The sequence below is a fragment of the Tetrao urogallus genome, assembly GCF_951394365.1.
Source record: "Tetrao urogallus genome assembly, chromosome: 9".
NCBI classification, from domain to species: Eukaryota; Metazoa; Chordata; class Aves; order Galliformes; family Phasianidae; genus Tetrao; species Tetrao urogallus.
In genome coordinates this window covers 2445235-2466537 of record NC_136822.1, presented here as the reverse complement: position 1 = coordinate 2466537, position 21303 = coordinate 2445235, and the positions used below count along the sequence as shown (strand labels likewise).

At 49.6% G+C, this 21303-nt stretch overlaps 1 protein-coding gene across 1 annotated transcript in view; it reads right to left on the bottom strand.

Annotated features, from left to right (window-relative positions):
• Window positions 1-592: 592 nt before the first annotated feature.
• NGEF (neuronal guanine nucleotide exchange factor) overlaps window positions 593-21303 on the bottom strand; it is a gene marked incomplete at both ends in the record, with an annotated part of 33458 nt that continues 12747 nt past the window's right edge. Inside the window, 12 exons of the mRNA XM_079539829.1 lie at window positions 593-765; window positions 1133-1237; window positions 1661-1740; window positions 3255-3410; window positions 4310-4473; window positions 5949-6038; window positions 7457-7531; window positions 8247-8376; window positions 10257-10409; window positions 10625-10785; window positions 17045-17319; window positions 21107-21210. Of these exons, the coding sequence (XP_079395955.1) occupies window positions 593-765; window positions 1133-1237; window positions 1661-1740; window positions 3255-3410; window positions 4310-4473; window positions 5949-6038; window positions 7457-7531; window positions 8247-8376; window positions 10257-10409; window positions 10625-10785; window positions 17045-17319; window positions 21107-21210 (1666 nt within the window). The remainder of the gene's footprint in view (window positions 766-1132; window positions 1238-1660; window positions 1741-3254; window positions 3411-4309; window positions 4474-5948; window positions 6039-7456; window positions 7532-8246; window positions 8377-10256; window positions 10410-10624; window positions 10786-17044; window positions 17320-21106; window positions 21211-21303) is intronic.

Below are 21303 nucleotides of genomic sequence, written 5' to 3'. Positions count from 1 at the left end.
GCCTCTGAGGTGGGGCTGCTGGTGGAGCAGGGCTGTGTTCAGAGCACATCAGAGCGTTGGGGAGCAGGTCGAGGGTCTACCCAGGAGATGCCTTCATCAACTTCATTGGGGAAATGGAGTCCTGGGGGCTTCTCCCAGGCCTGGTGCCAGTGGGCTGTGTGAAGGGATGTGAGACGATTCCTCCACCGGAATTCCCATCCCTATGAGGTGCAGCTTTAAGAGAGCCCTGAACTCAAACGGTAGCGATGAGGTGTGAGTGGACGATGCTAATTGGTGAGTTCCATTTGCTGCCCCAGGTTCCCTTGGTTGGCACCCAGGGCCTTCGTGTGGTGCCAGTTTGGGCTCACGCTCTTTGGAAAGGGGTGATTTCAGCCAGCTCGAAGCACTGCTTTCCAAGGAGGGCTCAGCACTGTAGAAAGCACAGCAGGCCGCCTGGGAACTGAGGTCCATGCGTTCAAGGGTGGACATGCTTGGTGTGGCACACCAGGTCCCGTGCCACGGCCCCCAGCACCGCCACCGTGTCCCCCCAGCTGGCAGCCTCTGTTCTCTGCTCCTCTCCCAGGCTGCTCCCCACGCTCGGGGATGCCAGCAGTCATTGGCGGCTCCTGCTGCCCAGTTTCCTCCGCTGGCTGTCATCTGACTTGTGCACCCGGAAACATTCCTTCAAGTTCTGGGCTCGGATTTTGGGGTTCAGGATCTCCTCCCCGATAGAACTGGGGAACCAGCCCCTCTCCTGGTCGTGAAGCCGCTCCCCAAATATCCAGCCTAAGCAGAGACAGAGACAGGGGTCAGTGGGGAAGGACAGACCGTTGCTCCCACCCAGGGACAGCTGCTGTGAAACAGCCTGCAGAGCTGGTCGTGCCTTCTGGAAGCTGCTGTTGGCTGCTCAGGGTAAGAACAACTCTGGGTTACACACTGGTGGCTGCATCAGCCCTGCCCTGCACGCAGGGCAGCCTGGATTTGCAGAGCATTAGGAGGAGGCAGTCACACCCTGCTCTGCTGCCAGCTTTCTCGGCTGCAATGCTGACACTGCCTTCTCTCTCTGTGGCCAAAGGACCCCTCCTGGCTGCTCAGCAGCTGCCTGCCCAGGGAGAAGCCCACCCTTCCACGGCTCCTGTCCCACCCCCCGTACCATCATCTGTCTTGTCCAGGATGTTGAGGACATCAGCCAGCTCCAAGGACAGCTCATCCGGCTGCTGGGCCACGTAGGGGTGGACACACTGGATCTGCGGGCAATCTGCAGGGGGACAGGGTGAGAGTCAGGGATGGACTGAGGCAGAAGCAGCTCAGGTAGGTGTAACTCTGTGAGCTCTGAGAATGTTTCCTCTGATTCGGTGAGAAACATCACTGAGGCCATGGGGTGAGGGGAGGTGCAATGGGGAGGAGTGCTGCAGGGAAGGGAGCTGGTCCTGCACAAGTCCCTGCACTGCTGCTCCACTCAGCAGCACAGAGGGGTGGAGAGTGCTGGTGCAGCCCACCCTGGGCTGCAGGGGAACAAAGTCAGAGCTAGGCCTGGAGACAAGTGGGTGAAAATGTAAGGGAAGCCCAGGCAGAGGCTGGCTTCCAGAGGGCTCCAGCCTAGGGCTGGATGGGGAGATCAGCACAGAAGGGACCCTGGGTGGGGGTGAAAAGCTCCTGGACACCACGCAGTGAATCTTACCAGAAAGTCTGGATGTAAATGAAACAAACTTGGTTCGCCGGTTTGGGGCCAGTGAAATCATCCAACGCTTCATCTCACTCCTGGACAAGGGGGAGAATTGGAGGCCATGAGCAGGAGAAAGTCCTGGAGACGCCACCTCTCCCCCCATTCCTGAGCTCCTGATGCTGTAGGCTGACCCTGCAGCCTTGCACACAGCTCCTTGCAGGGCTCTTTGGATTTTCCTTGCAGCACCTGGCTTCTCGTAGCCCTGTGAGGGGCCCAGCTGTGCTCTCATCCTACCCCTGCAACTAGCTGTGCCCAGACATGAGGACAGCTCCCGGTGACAGCAAAGCCCAGCCAGGGCTCTAGCTGCAAGCTGCCACTGAACTGGCTGTCATTGCTGTGTGGGTTCAGAGCAGGGAAACACTGCGAGATCTGCAAAACAGATCCATCAGTGTCTCTTGGAACCCACTTCCCTCTTCTGTTTGTTCAGTTTTCTGGTTTGTGCCTCATACTGGCCAGATCTCTCCTGCAGCTCTGGAACAGCAGCTTGTAGCAGTCCTGCATCACTTCTCTGTACACCAGAGCTGTTGGCAAGCTGTGTGCTGGTTCTCACACTCCCTGTGGTCATCCTAGAGATGGAGCAGGTTGCAGAAGCACATAAATGCAAACATCTCCCTGAGCAAAGGCAACCCTGGCCTGGTTTATCATCCTCTGCACAGCTCAGTCTCACAGACGTCAAATGTGCGTGTGCCCTGCATAATGTGACTGACATCTCTATTTTCAGTACAGCAAAGCTGCAGTCACATGCCTGGGAGGAAGGTGCAGCTGCTCACTATGCTGGGGGCTCATCTCCCTCATCCTGGTGTTGCAATGTGCAGAGGTGATCGGCTGCACCCCCAGGCCTGCAGGATTGTGTGGTCTCAGGTGGGGCTGCTCTCTGCCCAAGATGTCAAGAGCTGTCAAACAGCAAAGTAACATCAATCTGAAGGTGTGTGACTTCCAGTAGCTGTGGAACTGATGGTGCATATATACTTATATAACACCTCTAATTGCATAGAGCTGTGCCTAGAAAACTGTGAGCCTGCTAAGACTCGGGTCAATGAGAAAGTCAGGCCCTGAATTCCAAAACAATCATGCCTGTGTTAGTACAGCTGAATCATTTGCCCAGTATTGCTGGAGCCTGAAGCAAAAAGTTTGCAAGCTGAGAATACTGTACATGGGGAGACGAGGAGGCCTGGAAAAGCAGAGGGGCTGCTGCAAGACTGGGATCGGCTGTGGATGGGGCTGAGGAAGAGCCCTCTTCTCACACCCTCACCTACAACTGGTAGCCACTCTGCTTCACAGCTTGTCAGGCACAGCTCCCACCCTTGTGAGCGAGCCAGCTTCACTCACTCCTTTGAGTAAGAGAGACTGAAGGCAGCCTCACAGGCGTGATGTGCAGGGCCAGCTATGAAGGTCTGAGGCCTGCCTCACAGCTGCAGCAGTGGCATCCCTGCCTGCCTGGTCCTGGTGAGCTGTAGGAGCTGCTCCCCATGCAGACAGGCCGCTGCCCTTGTGGAGGTGCAGGGAGCGCGCGGCGCTGAGCCCTGTGCAGGGCTGGCACGGTACTCACTGCGACGATGCCTTCAGCATGTAACTGGCCTCCCGGTCATCAGCATTCTCCAGCAGCCTCAAGATGAAGACATTGGCCAAACTCTGCCCCTGGTCTTCTAACTCCTCCACCCGAAGAAGCCCCCGGGGCGCTGAGTCAAACACTTGGTACTTGTCTCTGGGAGAGGTTAAAGAGGAGATAAGGAAAAACTGCAAGCACGGCAAGACAGTTTGGCTTCATGCACTCAGATGTGTACCTGGGGACAGACCGAGCACCTCCGTATGGCGGGAGGAAAAGGGATGAGCAACAGCTATGAAACCCCACCGAAGGCAAGAGATCCTCTCCTTGCTCAGCTTCCGTTGTCCCATATGGCCTAAAACAAGTCGTTTGCTCTGTCTGTGTGACCCATGCACTGTGCTCCTTCAAAGAGGTCTGTGAGGCTCAATTCATTCCTATGTGTCAAGCACCTCCATGTTTTTTGGGATACAAGCTGCCACAGAAGCAAAACGTTTCCAGGCATGCAGACACTGCAGCGACACGTTGATAAGAAACAGGACTGCCGAGATGCTCCCTACTGGTGAGTGCAGTTAATGCCACAAAGAACGTGCTGTTCTCTGGGCCCTGTTTGTGCCGCTGTATTTCACTAGTCTCTAGCTGCACAAAACGCAGTCCTAAGCACCACAACATTCCTGAGGCAGGTTACATCATGTCAAACATAACTGCTAGCTGCAGGCATCAATTGACACCCCTCCCTGCTGCTCATATTTTCTGGACTCTTTTCTTAGAAATTTAAGTGACTAAATGTGAGCTGTTCCTTCGGCGGTGACGAGTCAAAGCTCACTCCCTGGCAGAAAGACAGGCCTCCTGGATCAGCCCCACCAGCCGCTGGAACTCACTGCCACCCCACAGGAACTGGCCAACACACATTTGCTTACCCTGCTGGGAGACATGTGTGAGTCCTGCTTGCCGTGAGGCTTCATCTGGAGAGAGCAGTGCTGCCCCGAGCAGGCAGGGCTCACTGCCGGTGCTTACAAAGGACTCGGAGTGCCCACGCGCTACCTGAATTCTGCACTCACCCCGGAATTTGCCTGCAGATGACCAGCAGATCGTTGAAAAGGAACAGGTAGATTTCTCTGAAGAGTTTCTTGGTGCGCAGCGTCCGCGATGTCTTTGGGCCGTTCATTTGCTGCAGTTCCCCCTGCTTCAGCAGCCAGCGGGAGTGAGAGATGATGGGCACAGACTGGGAGCGAGATAAAGACAGCCGAGATCAGAAGAGCAACTTGGACTCAAGTGGTTAAGGTGCTGAAAGCAGTGGGAGATGCAGACGGAAGTGAGTTCCCATCAGAATGACTCGCACTGCAGAGGATGGAGAGCTACACAGGGTGCAGCGTGCTCTGCCACCCAGCCCACGGCCCAGCACAGGGTGTAACTGCTATGGTGGAGACACAGCAGGGGCCCAACAAGCAAACAGTTGAGGACAGTGGTGCTGGAGTGCCAAGTGCTGGATTCAAACACCAGGCTACGCCCTGCAAACCCGATCCTGTCTCTGGTGCATCTGATGTCTCATCACCTGGGCTGAACCTTCCTGGACAGAGAGGCTGTCTTTAAAAACAGTTGGCTTTTTGGCTAAAAGAAAACATGCTAAATGAGTTCTCACTGGTTGGGTTGCTCAAGCAGCAACAACGGCACTTCTGTTAGAGCTTTACCACACACCAGGGCAGTGAGGCCCTGGCACTGATGCCCAGAGAAGTGTGGCTGCCCCATCCCTGGAGGTGCTCAGAGCCAGGCTGGATGGAGCCCTGAGCAGCCTGAGCTGGTGGGGGGCAGCCAGCCCATGGCCAGGGTTGGGGCTGGGTGGGCTGTAAGGTCCCTTCTAACCCAAACCACTGTGTGGTTATCTCAAGAACCCCAGAACAAAGCATGTCTTACATTAGAAGAACAGTATGGTTTTGGTTAAACAACTGAAATACTGGAAATATCCCTTCCACCTTCACTCCTTCTCTGTGCTCACCACACATGCTGCAGTGCAGCCTTTCTTCCTGTGCCCTTGCACGGCTTATACCCCATGTCAGTGCCCAGGACAGCCTGCCCCACAGCTGAGTTGGCCCTGCCTGGCATCACCACTGCAGCTGGGGAGAGATGAAGGCAGCCTCGTGTCTACTGCAGCCCAGTGCCATCCTGCAGACTGTGACCTAAGTGGACCCAGAACAGATCATCAGCAGGTAATTAGAGCCTGTACTTAATGGATAAACACAAGGATGAATTACAAATTGTGAGATAGCCTTCATTTTGGTATTTTCCGGCTTTGAAGTGTTTTGCTTTTTAGCTTTAATCTCCCTGTAATATCATTTATAATGTAAAACAACAGCTGAAAGCTGACCTACATTTTGAAGTGAGGTGAGAGCCAGGCAGAGTGCTGGAGCAGGAGCTGCCCATGGCACACGGGCAGGCTGATGCCAGCACATCACCCCTGTGTGGGCACAGCACTCTGGCTCTGTGCCTGAGATCACACGCATCCAACTGCAAATGCAGTGCCTGCAGCAGTGCATCTCCTTCAAAAGTAGCAGCAGGACAGCACGGACAGCAGGGCACTGCCACAGCTAAATGGCACCGAAAGGGATGTGGCTGAGCTGTTACTACTAAATATGCATGTGCAGTGCCAGGATGCTGTTGGTTCACTGCCTCTGTGGGGGTGCTACCAACCCGTGCTCATACCTTGATCTTAAATTCCAGTTTCTTCTGGATGCTGATCATCTGCTCTGTTCGGCTCATCTTCCTGACTCCTTCATTGCATGCTTTCACCACCTGGCAAAAAGAGAAGAGAAAGGTTTGCTTTCAGTGGCCTAAGCAGCTAAGTGATGTCAAGCACAGAAAGGCCTGACCCTGAGGGGAAGAGCTACAACAGAAACTGACCAAGCCAGGCTCTTTCATCAGCAATGTGTCCACATGGGAAAGGGGAAAATAAACAACCAAACCCAAAAAAGCAGCACCCAGAAGATGCTGCAGCTGAAGGCTGAGTTGTCAGATGGCCGCATTCAGGTACCAGACAAGACAACATTAAGCAGCACTCCTGGCTGTGCAAGAAAGAGAACGGTTTGTTTATCAAATCCTGACACACCAAACATCTCCTCCTCCCCATTCCCAATGCTTGAAAACAGAGGAACACACACAGTATGATCTTCAAGAGGAGAACAAATCCGAAGATCCTCGTTTCAAAGATGGAAGTGCTGTGGTTCTGCCAAGCAGCGCCAGTTGCCCAATTTATGGGATGTGTCAGGGAGAGATGTTTGTGACAGCCCACCTGCGTCCTGAGTACAAACTTCTAACAGGAAAAAAACCCCAAATGCAACACGCAGGCACTGCCCTGTTACAGGAACTGTAACCTAGATGTCACTGCCTGTTTCATAAGGAACTGCTCTCTTGAGAACGTGTTAGGTAGAAAAATTATGTCGGAGAACAGGCACTGCTTCGTGCACTGCTTCTTTTACTGAAAATTCACCAGAGTATCAGCAACTGAAACCAAGATCTGCTTCTGCCCATCCAGGAAGATAATTATGGGAAAAATAGGCATCAAACGGCCACTGCTGTGATGTCAGCATCTGAACTTAAATGTCTACAGACAACTAGGTAAAGACAGTTATGAAAGTGATGATGGGTCTCTGACAGATGAATACAAAAAGAGCATTTTTCCACCAGCAACCCACAGCAACGGCCCTCCTCGAGTTCTGGACCAGCGGACAACAACAGGCTGCTGAAGCAAGGAAGGATTCTGGAAATATAAAGTACTGCACAGTAATCATCATTGTTACAGCCTCTGTTTTTATCCTCGGTGATCTGCAAAGAGAACATTTCCTGGGATAGGTTAGAGCAAGTCCAATAGCCTAGTTTATTTTAATATCTCAGTCATAAGCTGCAGCTCGATCCTCATGCGGATGTTTTAATGCAATTTCCAGCTTGAAATACTTAAAGTGAACTGCGGGATTCAAGAGAGAACTCCAAGCTCTTGAAGGCCAGGAAGAGAAGAGGATTCAACTCCTCAGTCCCTGCAGCACCCTGCTTCGTCCACACAGCTGCCTGCAACTCCCCACCTCTCAAACATTAAGTCCAAAGGTGGGAATCAAAGGGACAACTTCAGGAGTGAATGCAGTCTGTATGTCTTTTTTGGGGTGAAACTGACAGTGATTTAATCTTAATGGCCTTCAGATAGGCTCATTCAAACTTACTGTTTCCAGCTCCTTATGTGCTTCCAGAGCAGTGGTTTCCCTCTCTGATTTCTCTTCCACTTTCTTCAAAATATTCTGCAGAGGAGCAAAAGCTGTGTTAACTCTGATCCCAGTGTGACAGCACAGAAGGGTCTTTACTCTCCTTGGGGTTACTTCTGTCCATCAAGCTAATTACAGGGAGGATGACGGAGCACAGATACTCTTACCTCTGAGTTTCTGTTTTTTGTTAAAGCCTGTTCCATCTGACTACAACTGAATATCTAAAAAGTAATGCTACTGTTTTATAAAAGTGAAATAGCTGGACCTGCTGCTAACAGACAGTGCTACTGGCAAGCCAAGAGGTACAAGACTTTTTGGGATGGAGCTGTTTCCTCCTCCCTTTAGATGCATGTCCTTCAGTGCAGTGATTAGAGGTGCAAAGGGGAAGGTGGCTGCCACAGGCTGGCCCCAGACACCATGATGTGGGGTAGTACATGGCTTTGGGGTGGTTTTATGCTGAGACTGTACAGCAGCATCTTAACAATCAGGCAGCTGGTTACAATATGGCTGCTGCCCCTTCTGAAGTTTCTCCTCAACTCTTTTGTTCAGCAAAACATGGCAAGTTCAGTGTGAATTTGGAAGTTTTCTCTCACTGACTGAACGCTTTCCACAGCTGAGAATATTCAACTCTGTGGAAAGGCTTCAGCCAGCTCTAGGATTAATTGTGGCTGTATCTCATTTGCAACTGTTGAATAGAATCCCAGGAGTGATGCGGACGACCTCTGGGCAACACAGAAGAGCAAAACTCTACCTGCACCAGAAGCTTGAGCCGAGTGATCCTTTGAAATGGCAGAATCAGGAAGGAAGAAAAGGATAAGCCTCTGCACATGGGATCCAGCTCCAGCTGTGTGATCACCTCCCGGAAGGCTGGCTTGTCCTGGCTGAGGGGGAGAGAGACAGCGTGAGTGCTGCCCTGCCTGCACCTCTGCTGTGTGGGTGAGGACCCAGCAGCACGTACCCCAGAGACAGCATCTGCCTAACTTCTCCCGAGAGCAGAAAAGAAGGAAGGAGGAAATGGAAAGCTTCTAGGTGTATTTTGGTTTAAATCCAGAACTATTTATAGCGTTGGGGGATGGAAAAAATAGACTTTTAATGTAGAAGCCATGGTAGTGCGTTCACATGTGTAGCACATCTAGCTCAGCAGCATACGCTGCACTGCGTGCGTAGGTGTGTGTGAATGGGGTGTGTGTCCAAGTAGATGAGTCAGAGGAATAATTATATATCTCTACACAGTTGGATCTCTGTGACAAGGTGGAATTCACACAGTCATAAGAATAAGGCAAGTCACAGAACTTGGCTACTCCTGGCTGCTGAGCTGGAGGATGGAAATCATTATCTGGCCTGAGAAGAGCACACGCCATCCCTGGACCTTCCCTGAGGGGAGCACAGTAGGTGAGTCCAAAGCAGCCTCAACAGCTGCAGCCAAAAGCCAGCACCTCCTGGCCATTCTGGGGCTCAGCCCAGGGAGGACACACACAGTTGGAGCCACAGCTGGCAAAATCAGCACGGATGCAAAGACATCACTAACTGTGCAAAACCTATCTTCACGTAACTCAGAGCACTGTGACAGCACTCGCTGTAAGTGCCTCTCAGAGCTGCAGCAGGTGCCTGTGTCACCGTGCCACTGCCACAACAGAATGGATCTGAGTGTGTCCTGGGACACAGCCAAAGTGGGAGCAACTGTGGAACATCTCAGGCTCCATGTTCACCAGAGTGCTGCAAAATTCTCTTTACTTTGTGTTCTCCCTCAGACAAAAAAAAAAAAAATTAAGAAAAAGCTTCCCTCTAAATTCCTATCTCCCACAGCTCCTTTTCAAGCTCACCTAATCCAGATTATGTCTCTTTCAATTCCAAGTGTTTAGCTAATGACCCCAGACACGGCGTTTATACTGCTCACCTCTGACTCAAGGAAACCCTGCAGTACCCTTCTTTTGGGAAGAACAGTTGGCCAAGCTCAGCAGATGTTGCTTAGAGTGTGTTGGGTTTATTTGTTGGGTTTTTTTGCCTCAAAAGCTGGAGAGCAGAGAAAGGAAAGGATTAGGGCTCATTACACTCCCCCAAAACAGCTGCTGCTACGGGGAGGAAACAGTGCAGTGCATGCAATGGGCTGTCCTGAAAGGATCCAGGACATCGTAACTGAAGAGAAATTAATTCTCCTGCTCAAAGACAGGCTTGTAGGGCAGTCTTTGTTTTGAGACGATAGAAGAGAATTCCTCCCGGACCAGAAGCCTGACTGAACTTGAAAAACATTGCAAAAATATGTTGGATTCTATCCTCAGGCCTAGATAGCGCCTGTATTTATAATACTGGAATGTGATGAAAATGGCTTTTTTTTTTTTTCTTTCCTTCAAGAAAATGTTGTTCTGATAAGTTTTCCCAAGTGTGGGAAGGTTCAGCCTCGTTGGGAAGCTTAGGAAAAGCAGTGGCTGTTCTTGTCATCAAGGAGCTGCGTTGTAACCTCGGCCTTTCAGTCTCTTGCCTCTACTTGCAGTTTAAGAATGTGTATGTTTCACAAGTGCGTGTTCCCACATCCATCATAGCTACTTCCCACAGCTGGGAACTGCTGGCTCTGAACTCACTTGGTATGTTACTTGCCTACTCTGTCACCCCACCCTTACCCTTACTCTAAAGCCTTTTAATTGCATCAGTGAAGTGAGAAATCCTGTTTCTGTACCATTTAGCACTATCCCAATGAGCAATATCCAACAGCTGAACCTATCGCCTATGCAATTTTAATACAGCATCAAGCACGGGAACTCACAGAAGCTGCTTGTAAGTTCTCTCCTGGTAGGTCTGGTTGGAGACATAGGTGATGTACACAGAGAAGTGATCAACTGTATGCTGGTACACAATATCGCACACATCCGAGATCACAATATTCTCCTCAACCCGTCGCTCCAGGTCCAGCAGGAAGCTAGATGAGAAAACCAGCACTCAGTTTAATTATCGCCTGCATGTCCAACACAATGCCCAGCTTCTGCCCCTGGGGCTGAAAGCAGTGAATGTGTCACTAAGCTTTTGGAAAAGACTGGGTAGCAGACTGCTTGCAGTCAGCTCTTGCATCCTCTGCACAAGCTTAGTTAACGAGATGCCACTCAACTGCCAAAACCCCAGCAGCAGTTGTCTTACCGCTCACTAACAGCCTTGACATCCAGGACGTTGGAGAAGAGGATGTGTGCCTCAGACTGGTGTAAGATCTTTTTTAGACGCTCATTCTCCATGAAATGAGACACCAGCAGATTCAGACTCTTGCAATACGAGGCTTCGGAAGTAACCAGCTCAAACATCGCCTGGGGAGGAACCCAGAAAAAGACATCAGCAGGTCTGTTCTACTGCTCATGCTCACATACAAGCACTTCATAGGCTCTCCCCACCTCCCCAGTGTCACTGGGTCTGACCTGAGGCTGCCTCAGGTCCCCCTGTGTCCCTCGTCACCATGCAGCACATCCCTCTCCCCTTTGGGCAGCTCCCTTAGGCAGCCCTCACACACCCTCCTTGTGACAGCACCGGCTTGTAGCTCTGCTTGCTGGGGCTCGTTGTGCTGTGCAGCAAGGCTTCATCGCACCATCAGTGCTCGTTTCAGAAAAACCATGGTGTGGGGGTTGGCACAGGGCAATCCCAGCACACCACACACGCTCCTTGGGGCAGAGCTAATACAAAAATACAGCTGTGGTGCTCCAAGGCCCTGTGTGCTGCCCAAACCTAAGGAAATCCAGCTGTTGCTGCCCAAGGGAGGCTGCATGATCAAGCCTGGCCGCACTGTTTCTGACACAGAAGCTCCTAATGATTACTGTAAGCTATAAACAATCTCCAAATTTCAGAACTTGCTTTTCCTGTGAAGGGAGAAGTCTTTGGCAAGCAACTTGCCTTCCTCAGGCCAAGGATGTGGTCTGGGGAAGCAGAAAGAGACATGGATGGTTTGATTTAGAGGTAAATCTGAAGTTCATGAGCTGAAGATGTAAAGCCTTCTGCCTATAAACGTGCCACAGGGACAGTCTTCGCTTTCTCTCTGGGCTGTGTGCAGTGGTAGATAAAGCAAGTGATTATCGACACAAACACTGAATCCATTACTTTAAGTAAGATTAATTTCAGATTCTTGCATGAGCTTTGATGCAGCAGAAAATCATTAGCTCTTTCAGACATTTCTTGATGAAGGTGCATCCTGGGGCTGGGCCATGCTATCACTACAGAAAGGTTAACCTGTTGGTAGCAAAGTCTTCTTTCATTCCTCTCAAAGCTGCTTTGCCAGTGCAGTCCCCCAGTGCCCACAGCTCCTCTGCTGCATGCTGGTGAGGAGGAATGGGCCCCGAGCCCCATCAGCTCTGGGGCTGCATGAGCAATGCAGAGCCAAGCAAGCCCAAAGGAATAGGAAGTATGTACAGCATTTTTTTTTTGCTGTGCATGTGAAAAAGTATCTTCTAAATTAGCAGGGTGTGTGTCCTGTGCGCTGATTTGGTTGTTTGGTGATGGCTGTTTTTTGTTTTTTTTTAAATCTTATTTTTAAAGAAATGATTTGAAACTTTCTGTTGATCAGTTTCTGGTCTTTTCCTGGAGTTGCTGCTATCCATTGCAGAAGGACCTAAGGTACAGAGACCTGGATAACATTCCTGACACTGCTGTTGTGCAAGACCTGCAAGGATAGGAACAGCAAAGAGCTGCTGACTGTCAGCTAAATCGGCATTTCCGTTCTTTGCGGAGTTGGCAGCCTGGGAAATAATCCCAGTGAGCAGAAAGTCCAATGGAGCCCTAAGCAGGTGGCCCTGTCCTGCACCAGGGAAGGAGGTTGTGCCAGTGCAGCTCCAGAAAGGAGAGCAAGCAAAGGGTGCAGGTAGAAATGAATTCACTCTGTTGGTGTCTGTGGAACAGCTGGGGTTTAAGGAATACACAGATGTTTCATTTTCTTCAAGAACAGATTCCCAATGAGACAAATGGACGATTGGGTGAGTCTCCTAAATCCACCTCTTACAGGCTTAATTGTAGCTTTTTTGTTTTAATAACAGAGGAAAAGAAGAAATAGGTAAAGACACAACAAAGAATAGGACAGGATCACTTAATCACGGAACGGTTGGGTTGGAAGGGATCTTACAGCCCACCCAGTCCAACCCCTGCCGTGGGCTGGCTGCTTCCCCCAGCTCAGGCTGCCCAGGGCCCCATCCAGCCTGGCCCTGAGCACCTCCAGGGATGGGGCACCCACATTTCTCTGAGCAGCAGAGCCAGGGCCTCACCACCCTCTGAGAGAAAAAATTTCCTTCCAACATGTAATCTAAATCAGAGTCTTCTATTCCCCAGACTGGATGTCAGCTGGGATAGGCAGGTCCTTCAAAATCTCCCCAAGGCCAGGATCGAGGTGTGCCTCCCTGCTGCAGCCTTTCAGCCCTCTGACAACACTTCTGATCTCTGACCTCTCTTCTTGACCTGCAGCTACAGAAGTCCCCCATCTGCATGTCTGGAAAGGCCCATTTGTGTGTGTTTGCTGCCCATCACAATGTGAGCACCACACCTGCATGGGCACATGCAGAGTGTAAGATGGACCAAAGAAACATTGAAATCCATGGTGATTTACCAGTCCACAGGGTTCTGATTTAAAGGAGATTCCAGAGAAATAAAGATCATCTCCACTGATCAGGACAAGCTTCTGGAAGTGTCTGCTACAGCATCTGCCAGGCACAGGTTTCTCAGGTTACTCTGGAGATGCAGCTGCTCCACTGCAGATCCAAAGTAGCCCGATGCTGACTATAAACAGCCCAGATTGCTGTATCTCATATTGGAACAAACTCCTAAACTGTGATATAGTGAAGAGATCTCTGCAGAATAACCGAACTCTGCCGGCCCTGAGCTCTCGCTAGATAAAGCAGCGTGAACTTCTGGCTTCAGAGTTGCAGAAATAACGAGAACATTTGAACTAGATGTCAACGGACGTAATGCTATCCTCTAGAGCCCACAGTCTCAAACTGTCTCTTGGAAACATGACCAAAACTGTTCCATCAGTCCTCTGGGTCATTAACTTCATGAAATCTACTAGTTGTATAAAAGCTGTACTAATTGTTTTCATTGCTTCTATTTTGGCAGAGACTAAGAAAGGAAACAGGAAGCCTAAGGAAGAAGGAAATACAGAAGATAAAAAAGAAGAAAAAGGTCAGAGTCACCAGAGACAAGAGTAAGCAATGCTACAAGGTAAATCTCTGCTGTGACAAAACCGTGTTTTGTTGCACAGACTGAAAATAGCTGCTTCCAACAGCTCTGATCTTCTTGTAAACCACTAGTTAGATCTAGCCTAGGAGGGATTTTGTTTCGATCTGATGCCATCGTATTGGCTGTGACCAGCCCTCAAACCTGGCTGTCCTCACGGGGCCATGTCTCCTCCAACTGCTAGACATGCAGCAAGGCCTAAGAGTTCTTTCAGGAGCGTAGCTCTGCTTCACAGCAAATTTAGAGGCTTAAAATCTAAAGTTTGCTCAAAGAAGGAACAGAAATAAAACTTTCCTGGACATTTGCATAGAAATTAAAGAGAAAGACTGCCTCCTAGTCCAACATGCTCTTACACGGAGAGAGCACCTCACTGCTGCACACTAAAGGGTCAAATCCTTCTTCTGCTTCAGCAAAAATTTTCACAGCAGTTGCTCTCTGATCCAAATCCACGCTGTGCCATGAAGGTGCAGATCAGCCTGGCTACCTGACCTTCTAACACCAAAACGGCCACAATCCCCACCAAAAAAAGATCTAGCAAAGCCCATCTCAGCACAAATGGTTCAGCTTGGGGATGGAGAATATCATTCTACTCTGGTTTTGCTGTTGTTGTTTTTTACTCTGTAAACTGTTATGGCCAATCCCACCCAGCTCAGGGTCTCCTACAACACAAAGGATGAGTGTAGGAAAATCAGTGCAGACAGCAAGTAGAGGAGGACAAAACAAATAACCTATATAGTAAGTCAAACAAGGACATACTGAAAGATAGAGATCTGACGTGGGAAGGAGGAGTAAATTAGAGCTTCTCCACAAACAGGCAGTACCAACATGCAATCTAAGGCTCGTGCTAGAAGGATACTAAATCAGGCTTCTTCCCATTGCTACCTTTTCCAAGCCTTTAGGACGGAATATTCTGTAACCTCCACTCTATGTAACACAAGGAGCACGTCCTCTCTTCGGCCATTTGTTCCTTCTGCTACACACGTGTTGCCTGTCCTTTTCCCCACGCTGCCTCCATGTCAGAACCCACACAGTGCTTTTGGCTTGTCCTACTTTTTGCATCACTCTACTTTCTATATAGTTAAAAGAAGGTCCTCGGTGATTCATGTTTTGCTGTGTTTGATGCTCAACAGATGTCTGGATAATTAAAGCTCCCCTATGAATGATTTAATCATTTCTCATAATTATTCTAGTGGCACATAGTTTCTGTATATCCCTGACCCCTGCAGTCTGTCATTTGTTCTTTGTTTTTTTCTTCTTTTCCTGCATTTTCGCCCACATTTTGTGACACTTCCAGCTGTTTCTTTTCACGTTCCATTCCCCTGACATTGCCTTCAGATGAAAATGCTGATGTGGCCGATGCCACCACTGCCTGACTTCTGTTTGAGCTCCCAGGGCTAATGGGCCGTGCTGCAATCTTCTCTCCTGAAACTGCTGGGGGGTGGGAGGTGTTTTTTTCCCCCCTGAAACTCCATTTTCTGGGTCATTTGTTGCAATGGGGACAATGACAAAGAGCCTTTCACGAGAACTTCCAAACATCCATTGCTCTTTCAGCCCAGGTTCTTGTTTTGATGCTTGAAAAACAAATGCCTTGATTTTTACCTGGTGTTGTGTTATCCTGCTGGTTTCTTGTATTGTGAATTCAACGCTGAATTCACTATAATCTCTTTAATTGTCTCAGTGATTTCTCCCACACTTGTTGTTTTCTGTGCTTGACTTTCCTCAAAAAGCAAATTCTCCGCTCTATCTGCTCTGTGTTCAGCCAATTTCACAGCTTTCTGGCTTTCAGCAGTTTTGTAATCTCTTACTGTGCTAATCCAGAACAAACAGGAAGAAAATTTCAGCCCTGATAAAGTGACACGAGGGGAAAGCACAGCACTTCTATGAGGCGGCACTGTCCCATCTCCATCTGCTTTATTTCTGTTGTTATTTAAAGAGATAGAAGAAAATTTGGTGCTGGGCCTGGCAGTACAGATATTTTTCCATACAATACCTATAGGTGATGAATGTAACCCCAAAGCAATGGAATCTTTTGAAATCTCTGATGCAAACTTTTAAGCTGATGTAAATGACTCTATTTAGAAGCAGAAAGAAGAGCTTGTAGTTTTTTGGACGCCAGGTTTTGTTTGTAATGCTGGCAGTTAGAAGAACTGTGTTTTTCCAGGTAAACAGAACAAATCTGATATGGAAATATCCATGGAAAAGCAACAAACCACTTCAGTTGCCTTCAGCCATACTCCAATCACACCACCAGTCTGTTCTGCCAGCCTGAACTACCCTGTTTAAGCACTGGGGGTGTAACTAACAGCCCTGCACATCACACCTTTGAGGATCAAGGGCTGAGTCTTTCCAAGTGCAACAGGGAAGCCACAGCTTTGGCCAGGACCAGGGTGGGACTGTGTGTACAGAAGTGATTCATAATTCTTGACTAAGCAAATCCAAGCAAGCTCAGGGGGAACTGGTCACACCCTGGGATGTTCTTCAGCATTCTGGGTTCAGCCACACGAGCCAGGGCAGAACAGACACAAAGGTGGGTGCTCTCCCCAGAAGAGATCCTGGCACAGCAGAGCTCACAGGATCAGGCCTGTGAAGGTCCATTGCTCATACTGCAACACACACCACACTGAGCAAGTTTTGTTTGCCTCTGCTGCTGGCTACGAATGCAGAGCAACGTGTAACAAAGAGCACTTATGCTCCCCACGCTATCCAAAATAGCAACCCGTTCTAAATTGTGTGACGGATGGTTTCTCTGACTGGGGCAGCTACTCTCACCAGCTCCTTGTTAGATGTAGCCCTACAAATGATCGCCATATAGCTCTCAAGCCGTGATGTCAATGCAATGTATGGCTGAAATGCAAATATTCCTGCCAACATTTTTTACTGTTTTGCATAAGACTCTGAGTAACGGCATTTAAGAATCGGGAAGCTTAAAAATCTCCATCACTTTTCTTTCCAGTAATGCCATCATATTTAAACCAGATTGCAGTTAACTCTTCAAGGCTTCTAAGGTTTCTGGTGGATTAATGTGCACCGGAGACCCAAAGCTCTAAGGCAAGAATCTCTTTGCTAGCTCTCTCTTTCTTGAAAAAGGCTCCTAGCACAATCAGAAAAAGCAGAATAAGTTCTCTTTTGCCAAATAGATGTCCGTCAACAATACAGTATACAGGATAATATCCTGTAATTTCAAAAAAAATAGTGACTGGTGCTAAGCAGTGTGTCATAGGAAAACGCTTAGCAAAACAAGGCTCGTCTGCGACTGCTCTGAAGCTTACTGTTCTTAAATCTCAATCATTTGATTTAATTCACTCCAGCTCCTTTAAGCAGCAGCCCAGTTAAGAAACATTCCACTTTCTCACAGTTTACCTCCTGCAGCTTGATCTCATCTGGCTGGAGGATGCTGAGGATCCCGCTGCTCCGGATCTCCGGCAGGTCCTGCCATAAGTTGAACCTGGAGTTGGAGTTCCTCAGCAAATTGAACTGTGGTGCAGCTTTGCTCTCGGGGGTACTTGCAGGCTCTGTCTCAGGTGGGGTTTCCTCACTGGGCGAACTCTCCTCAGGGTCCGTCTGTGAATCCTGCAGCCGCCTGGTTTCAATCTCCTGGCGCGTAGATTTATCTCGATATTCCTGATACAAGAGCCCTAGGAGGCAACACAACAGGTCTGAGAGGTTGCAGCTGAACAAAAGAACAGAAGAGTACTGTGGGAATGGAAGGCTGTGCTGCCCTGGCTCACCCGAGCAGGAATGAGGGACAGCCCTCTGCACTGAGACAAAAAGTCACGCAGGGTGCTCCTACTTCAACCAGCAGTGCAAACCCCACATAGAAGCCATGCCTAAATCTGAAACATTGCTAACCATCTTCTATCCCAAACCGTGTGCTAATGATCAGGTGAACCAATGGCCAAGTGGGAGGAGTGAAAGAAGAATGCTTTGTTATTTACCAAGCTTTTAAATGTTTCTTTTAAGACCTTGATATTCTCTGCAGTATTCTTACGCTACAAGCCAGGAGGCTGGAAAGAAAGGATTGCCCTGCTGGCTTTCTCGGGGTACAGATCAAAAGGTGTGTTTGTGTCTGGAGAAATAACATTGCATACGCTGAAACTGCTTCAAAGGACCAATTTGATGGCTATGAAAATCCCTAAGGAGAAAACAGTGAGCTGTTGTTAAAGTATTTAATAGGTGAAGCACTGGGACCATCACCAGTTTGCTTTGGTGTTGACTTTGCGGTTAGCATTGGACATGCTGCTCGACTTCTTTCTTCCTCCTCAGTTCCTACGATGACTGAAGATATTTAATGTAAGGCTCAAAGTTACCTGAATGCCACAGTGCTAAGAAAAGGCCGTGACTTCACACACCTTGCTGCACACCGACCTCACAAGGTGCCTTCTGCACTGCCATTGCTAGCTTCAGCAGCAGATGAACTTGCCCCAGCTCCCCCTTTCAACAGACAGCACTGAAGGAATCCTGAAATTCCTTGGCTGCCTATAGAAAATCCTATCTCTCTTCTAAGACTTCCACGTTCCTATATCTCTAAGCCACCTGTAGGACCCAGAGTACTAATTGCTTGAACATGAAGTGCAATTTAGAGGCTATGAGAAGGCAGGAGAACACGAGCCTACTCTGAATCACTCTCCTCGCTTACTCAAGTTGAAGAGAACACTTTACATCATCTCTCTTGGCTTATAGTCGAATCTCAGAAGTGTAAGACAAGTGAATAAAGATAAAAATCCTTGATGTAAAAAAGAAAAGAAAAAACCAGCAAAACCTACATAATTTATTTAGTCTGAATCATTAGGGATAAAAATCCACCCGGTCACACGAACTCATGATATTGGATCTCAAAAGCAGATCCCTTGCGTTGAGAGACAACTGGGTCAGGAGTTTGTCTAGGGAGGGCAGAAATGTCTCTGTCACTGCCTGATACATCTCTGGAGCAGTTTTCCCAAGGCTCTGTTCCAGTAGCTGTTAACACTATTCCAGAAATATGCTGAGGAAAAGCACAGGCACAAGGAGAGCAGTATTGCAGCCTGCGGGTGTATCCTGGTAGCTGCTCTCCCTGGAAAGATGCTCAGCGCCAGATTAAAATAGCAATAAGGGTAGCTGTGCCTAGGAAACCATACAGTCTTCTCTTACCATCCTACACAGTAACCAGAGAGAAGAGACTTCTCCTGAAGTTTTGCATCCTGCTGCTGCTTATATAATTTCTCTCTGCGTCAAGTAAGCTTATTTGGCTTTCCTAAGCATTTCTGCCTGCTAATCCACCCCAGTGAGGATGCTGAGGGTGTGGAGGGGTGGAAAGGCTCCTTGAGGGATGGAGAACCTGGGTGGAAAGGCTCCTTGAGGGATGGAGAGCCTGCTGAATCTGAGCAGTGTTTGGCCGTGCTGCTCTGCGAGCGCAGTGGGGCACGGGGTGCTTGCTGCCCCAGCGAGCTGCACATGGGAGCAGGACACGGGAAATAAAAGCCTGAAGCAAATGCTTGTCAAGGGAAAACATGCTTAGAAAATGGAGCATAATCTATTCTATTCTTACTGCAGATAATTATACCCGGTCGCACAACCATGTTGTGTTGGTGGCTCTGCACTGCATGTCTGAGACAGTCAGGGATATTCTGTATTTGTGTAAGGGTGATTCAATCTCCTTTGCACAGGGCTGGAGAGCAGTCCTTTAAATAAAAAAATCCTTGTGACAATTGTTTTTCATTGTTTGCAAGGAATTAAAATCCAGATGATGAAACCTGACCTTGTTTCCAGGTCTCTCGACTGAACAAGCAAGAAGGGAAGACCCATGGAGCTTTCAGTTGCAGGCAATGAATGTTTAGACACAGGAAGATCTGACTGACCACAGGCATCCACCAACAGAACTCGTTTGGAAACACCACCGAGGTAACACATTTTAAGCACAAGCAGCAACACTGGGAAGAAACAAAAGGGTGATACCAGGAGAAGGACAAAACACAGGCAGATGTTTATGTAGGAAATGGGTGGGAAGAAACAAAGAGCTGCAACCAGTCAAAAAGCACAACGTATATGATAATTTAGTGAATGCCTATGTTTAGTAAATGAGCAAGCATGGAATGTCAGAGACCTGTAAAAGCTCCATCCATTGCTTAATGTCCCCACTAGCACTGGCTGAAGGGTGAGCAGGTGGTCAGAGTGTGGGTTTGGCGCTGCCTGGTGACTCCAGTGGTTAAGGCTATTCTGCACAAGGGGTGTTTACATAGTTTGTAAACATGTTATTAGACCTTCCCACTGTGTTCACTCTATTTCATTTTGCTCCCTTCCCAGCTCCCTCAAACACTGGGAAGGGAATTGAAACGCTGGTTACTAATTGTGGAAAATGCTCGCCTTAGAGAGTTTGCAGCGCTCTTAAACTAAACGTTATTGCACTGAAAGCTGTGTAAAAATCTCAGGGGGTCCAGAGAGGTTTTCTGAAATTCTCTGCTCCAGTTTCAGGCAAAAAGTCCATTAGTGCCTCAAAGGCAGGAGGGAGGAAAGGCAGCAGTGTGCTGCAGCCATTGGAAATGACCTGCCTGCTGGAGATTAGTGTAGCACCTCTGGCTGTCAGACCCTGCCTCCTTCCTTCACGATGCTACACACCCGTGTGCAGTTAAATGGATGCATGCAGAGCTATCGCACAGCATCCTCCGATTGGCAGCATGTAAAGATATACATGAATGGAGCAACGAGGTTGCTTTGAAGTCCTGGCGGCTTCAGTATTTTTGTCACGCCTCTCAGCAGCCCAGTCCCTTAAACTGAAGATATACTGGCAAATCTGCCTTGGGACACGAGTTCCTACACAGCCACGAGAAAGTAACAGATCTAACAACGTGCAGAATTGATCACTGCCTTCCTCAAAAAGCTCAGCGCTCCTCTGCTCAGTCAGACAGCCCTACAGGTTCCAGTGCCTCGCACTGCCACTTCCCGAGATGAAACGAGCCATCCTCCCCTCCGCAGCCTTCCACATAACCCCGGCTCTCCCTCTGCACGGCAGAAATGACGGCTCTGCCGAGGGACGGCGGGCAGCGTGTGCCGCTCCGCTCCGTCATGCCGCACGGCCGCTCGCTCAGTAGCGCGGTCTGACGCCTTTCCGAGCGTGCAGAATCAGATTTTTGCAGGAAGTTCGCTGTCGCCCTAACGATCGACTGCCTCGTAATTACCAAAAGCGATCTCAGTTTGAGGAACGGAGCAACAGCGTCCTGACACCTGCGGGGCAGCGCGAGGCACCAAGTGACGGTGCAAGGGCGCTGCTGAAGGCACAGCTCCGTTCCTAAAGCCGACGGCGGAGGTTTCCCAGCAGAGACGGCGATCGGGGCTCGCGCACCTCGGCCCGACGCCGTCCCGGCACTCCGCCGGGCTCAGCGCTGCGCCGGGATCGCTCCCCGCGGTTCCGCTCGCAGCTCGGACGGTTCGGGCGGGCCGACCGCTTACCGATGTGCTCGATGAGGTTCCTCCACGAGTCGGCCGTCATGGGGTGGGCGGGCGGCGACGCCTCGGCGACGGTGGGGCTGTCCTCGGCGGCCGCGGGGGGATTCCTGCGGGAAGCGAAGGAGCTTCAGGCGGGGCGGCGGCGCGGGGCGGCCCCTCAGCCCCGGGCGCGGACCCCCCGCTCTCCCGTCCCCTCCCCG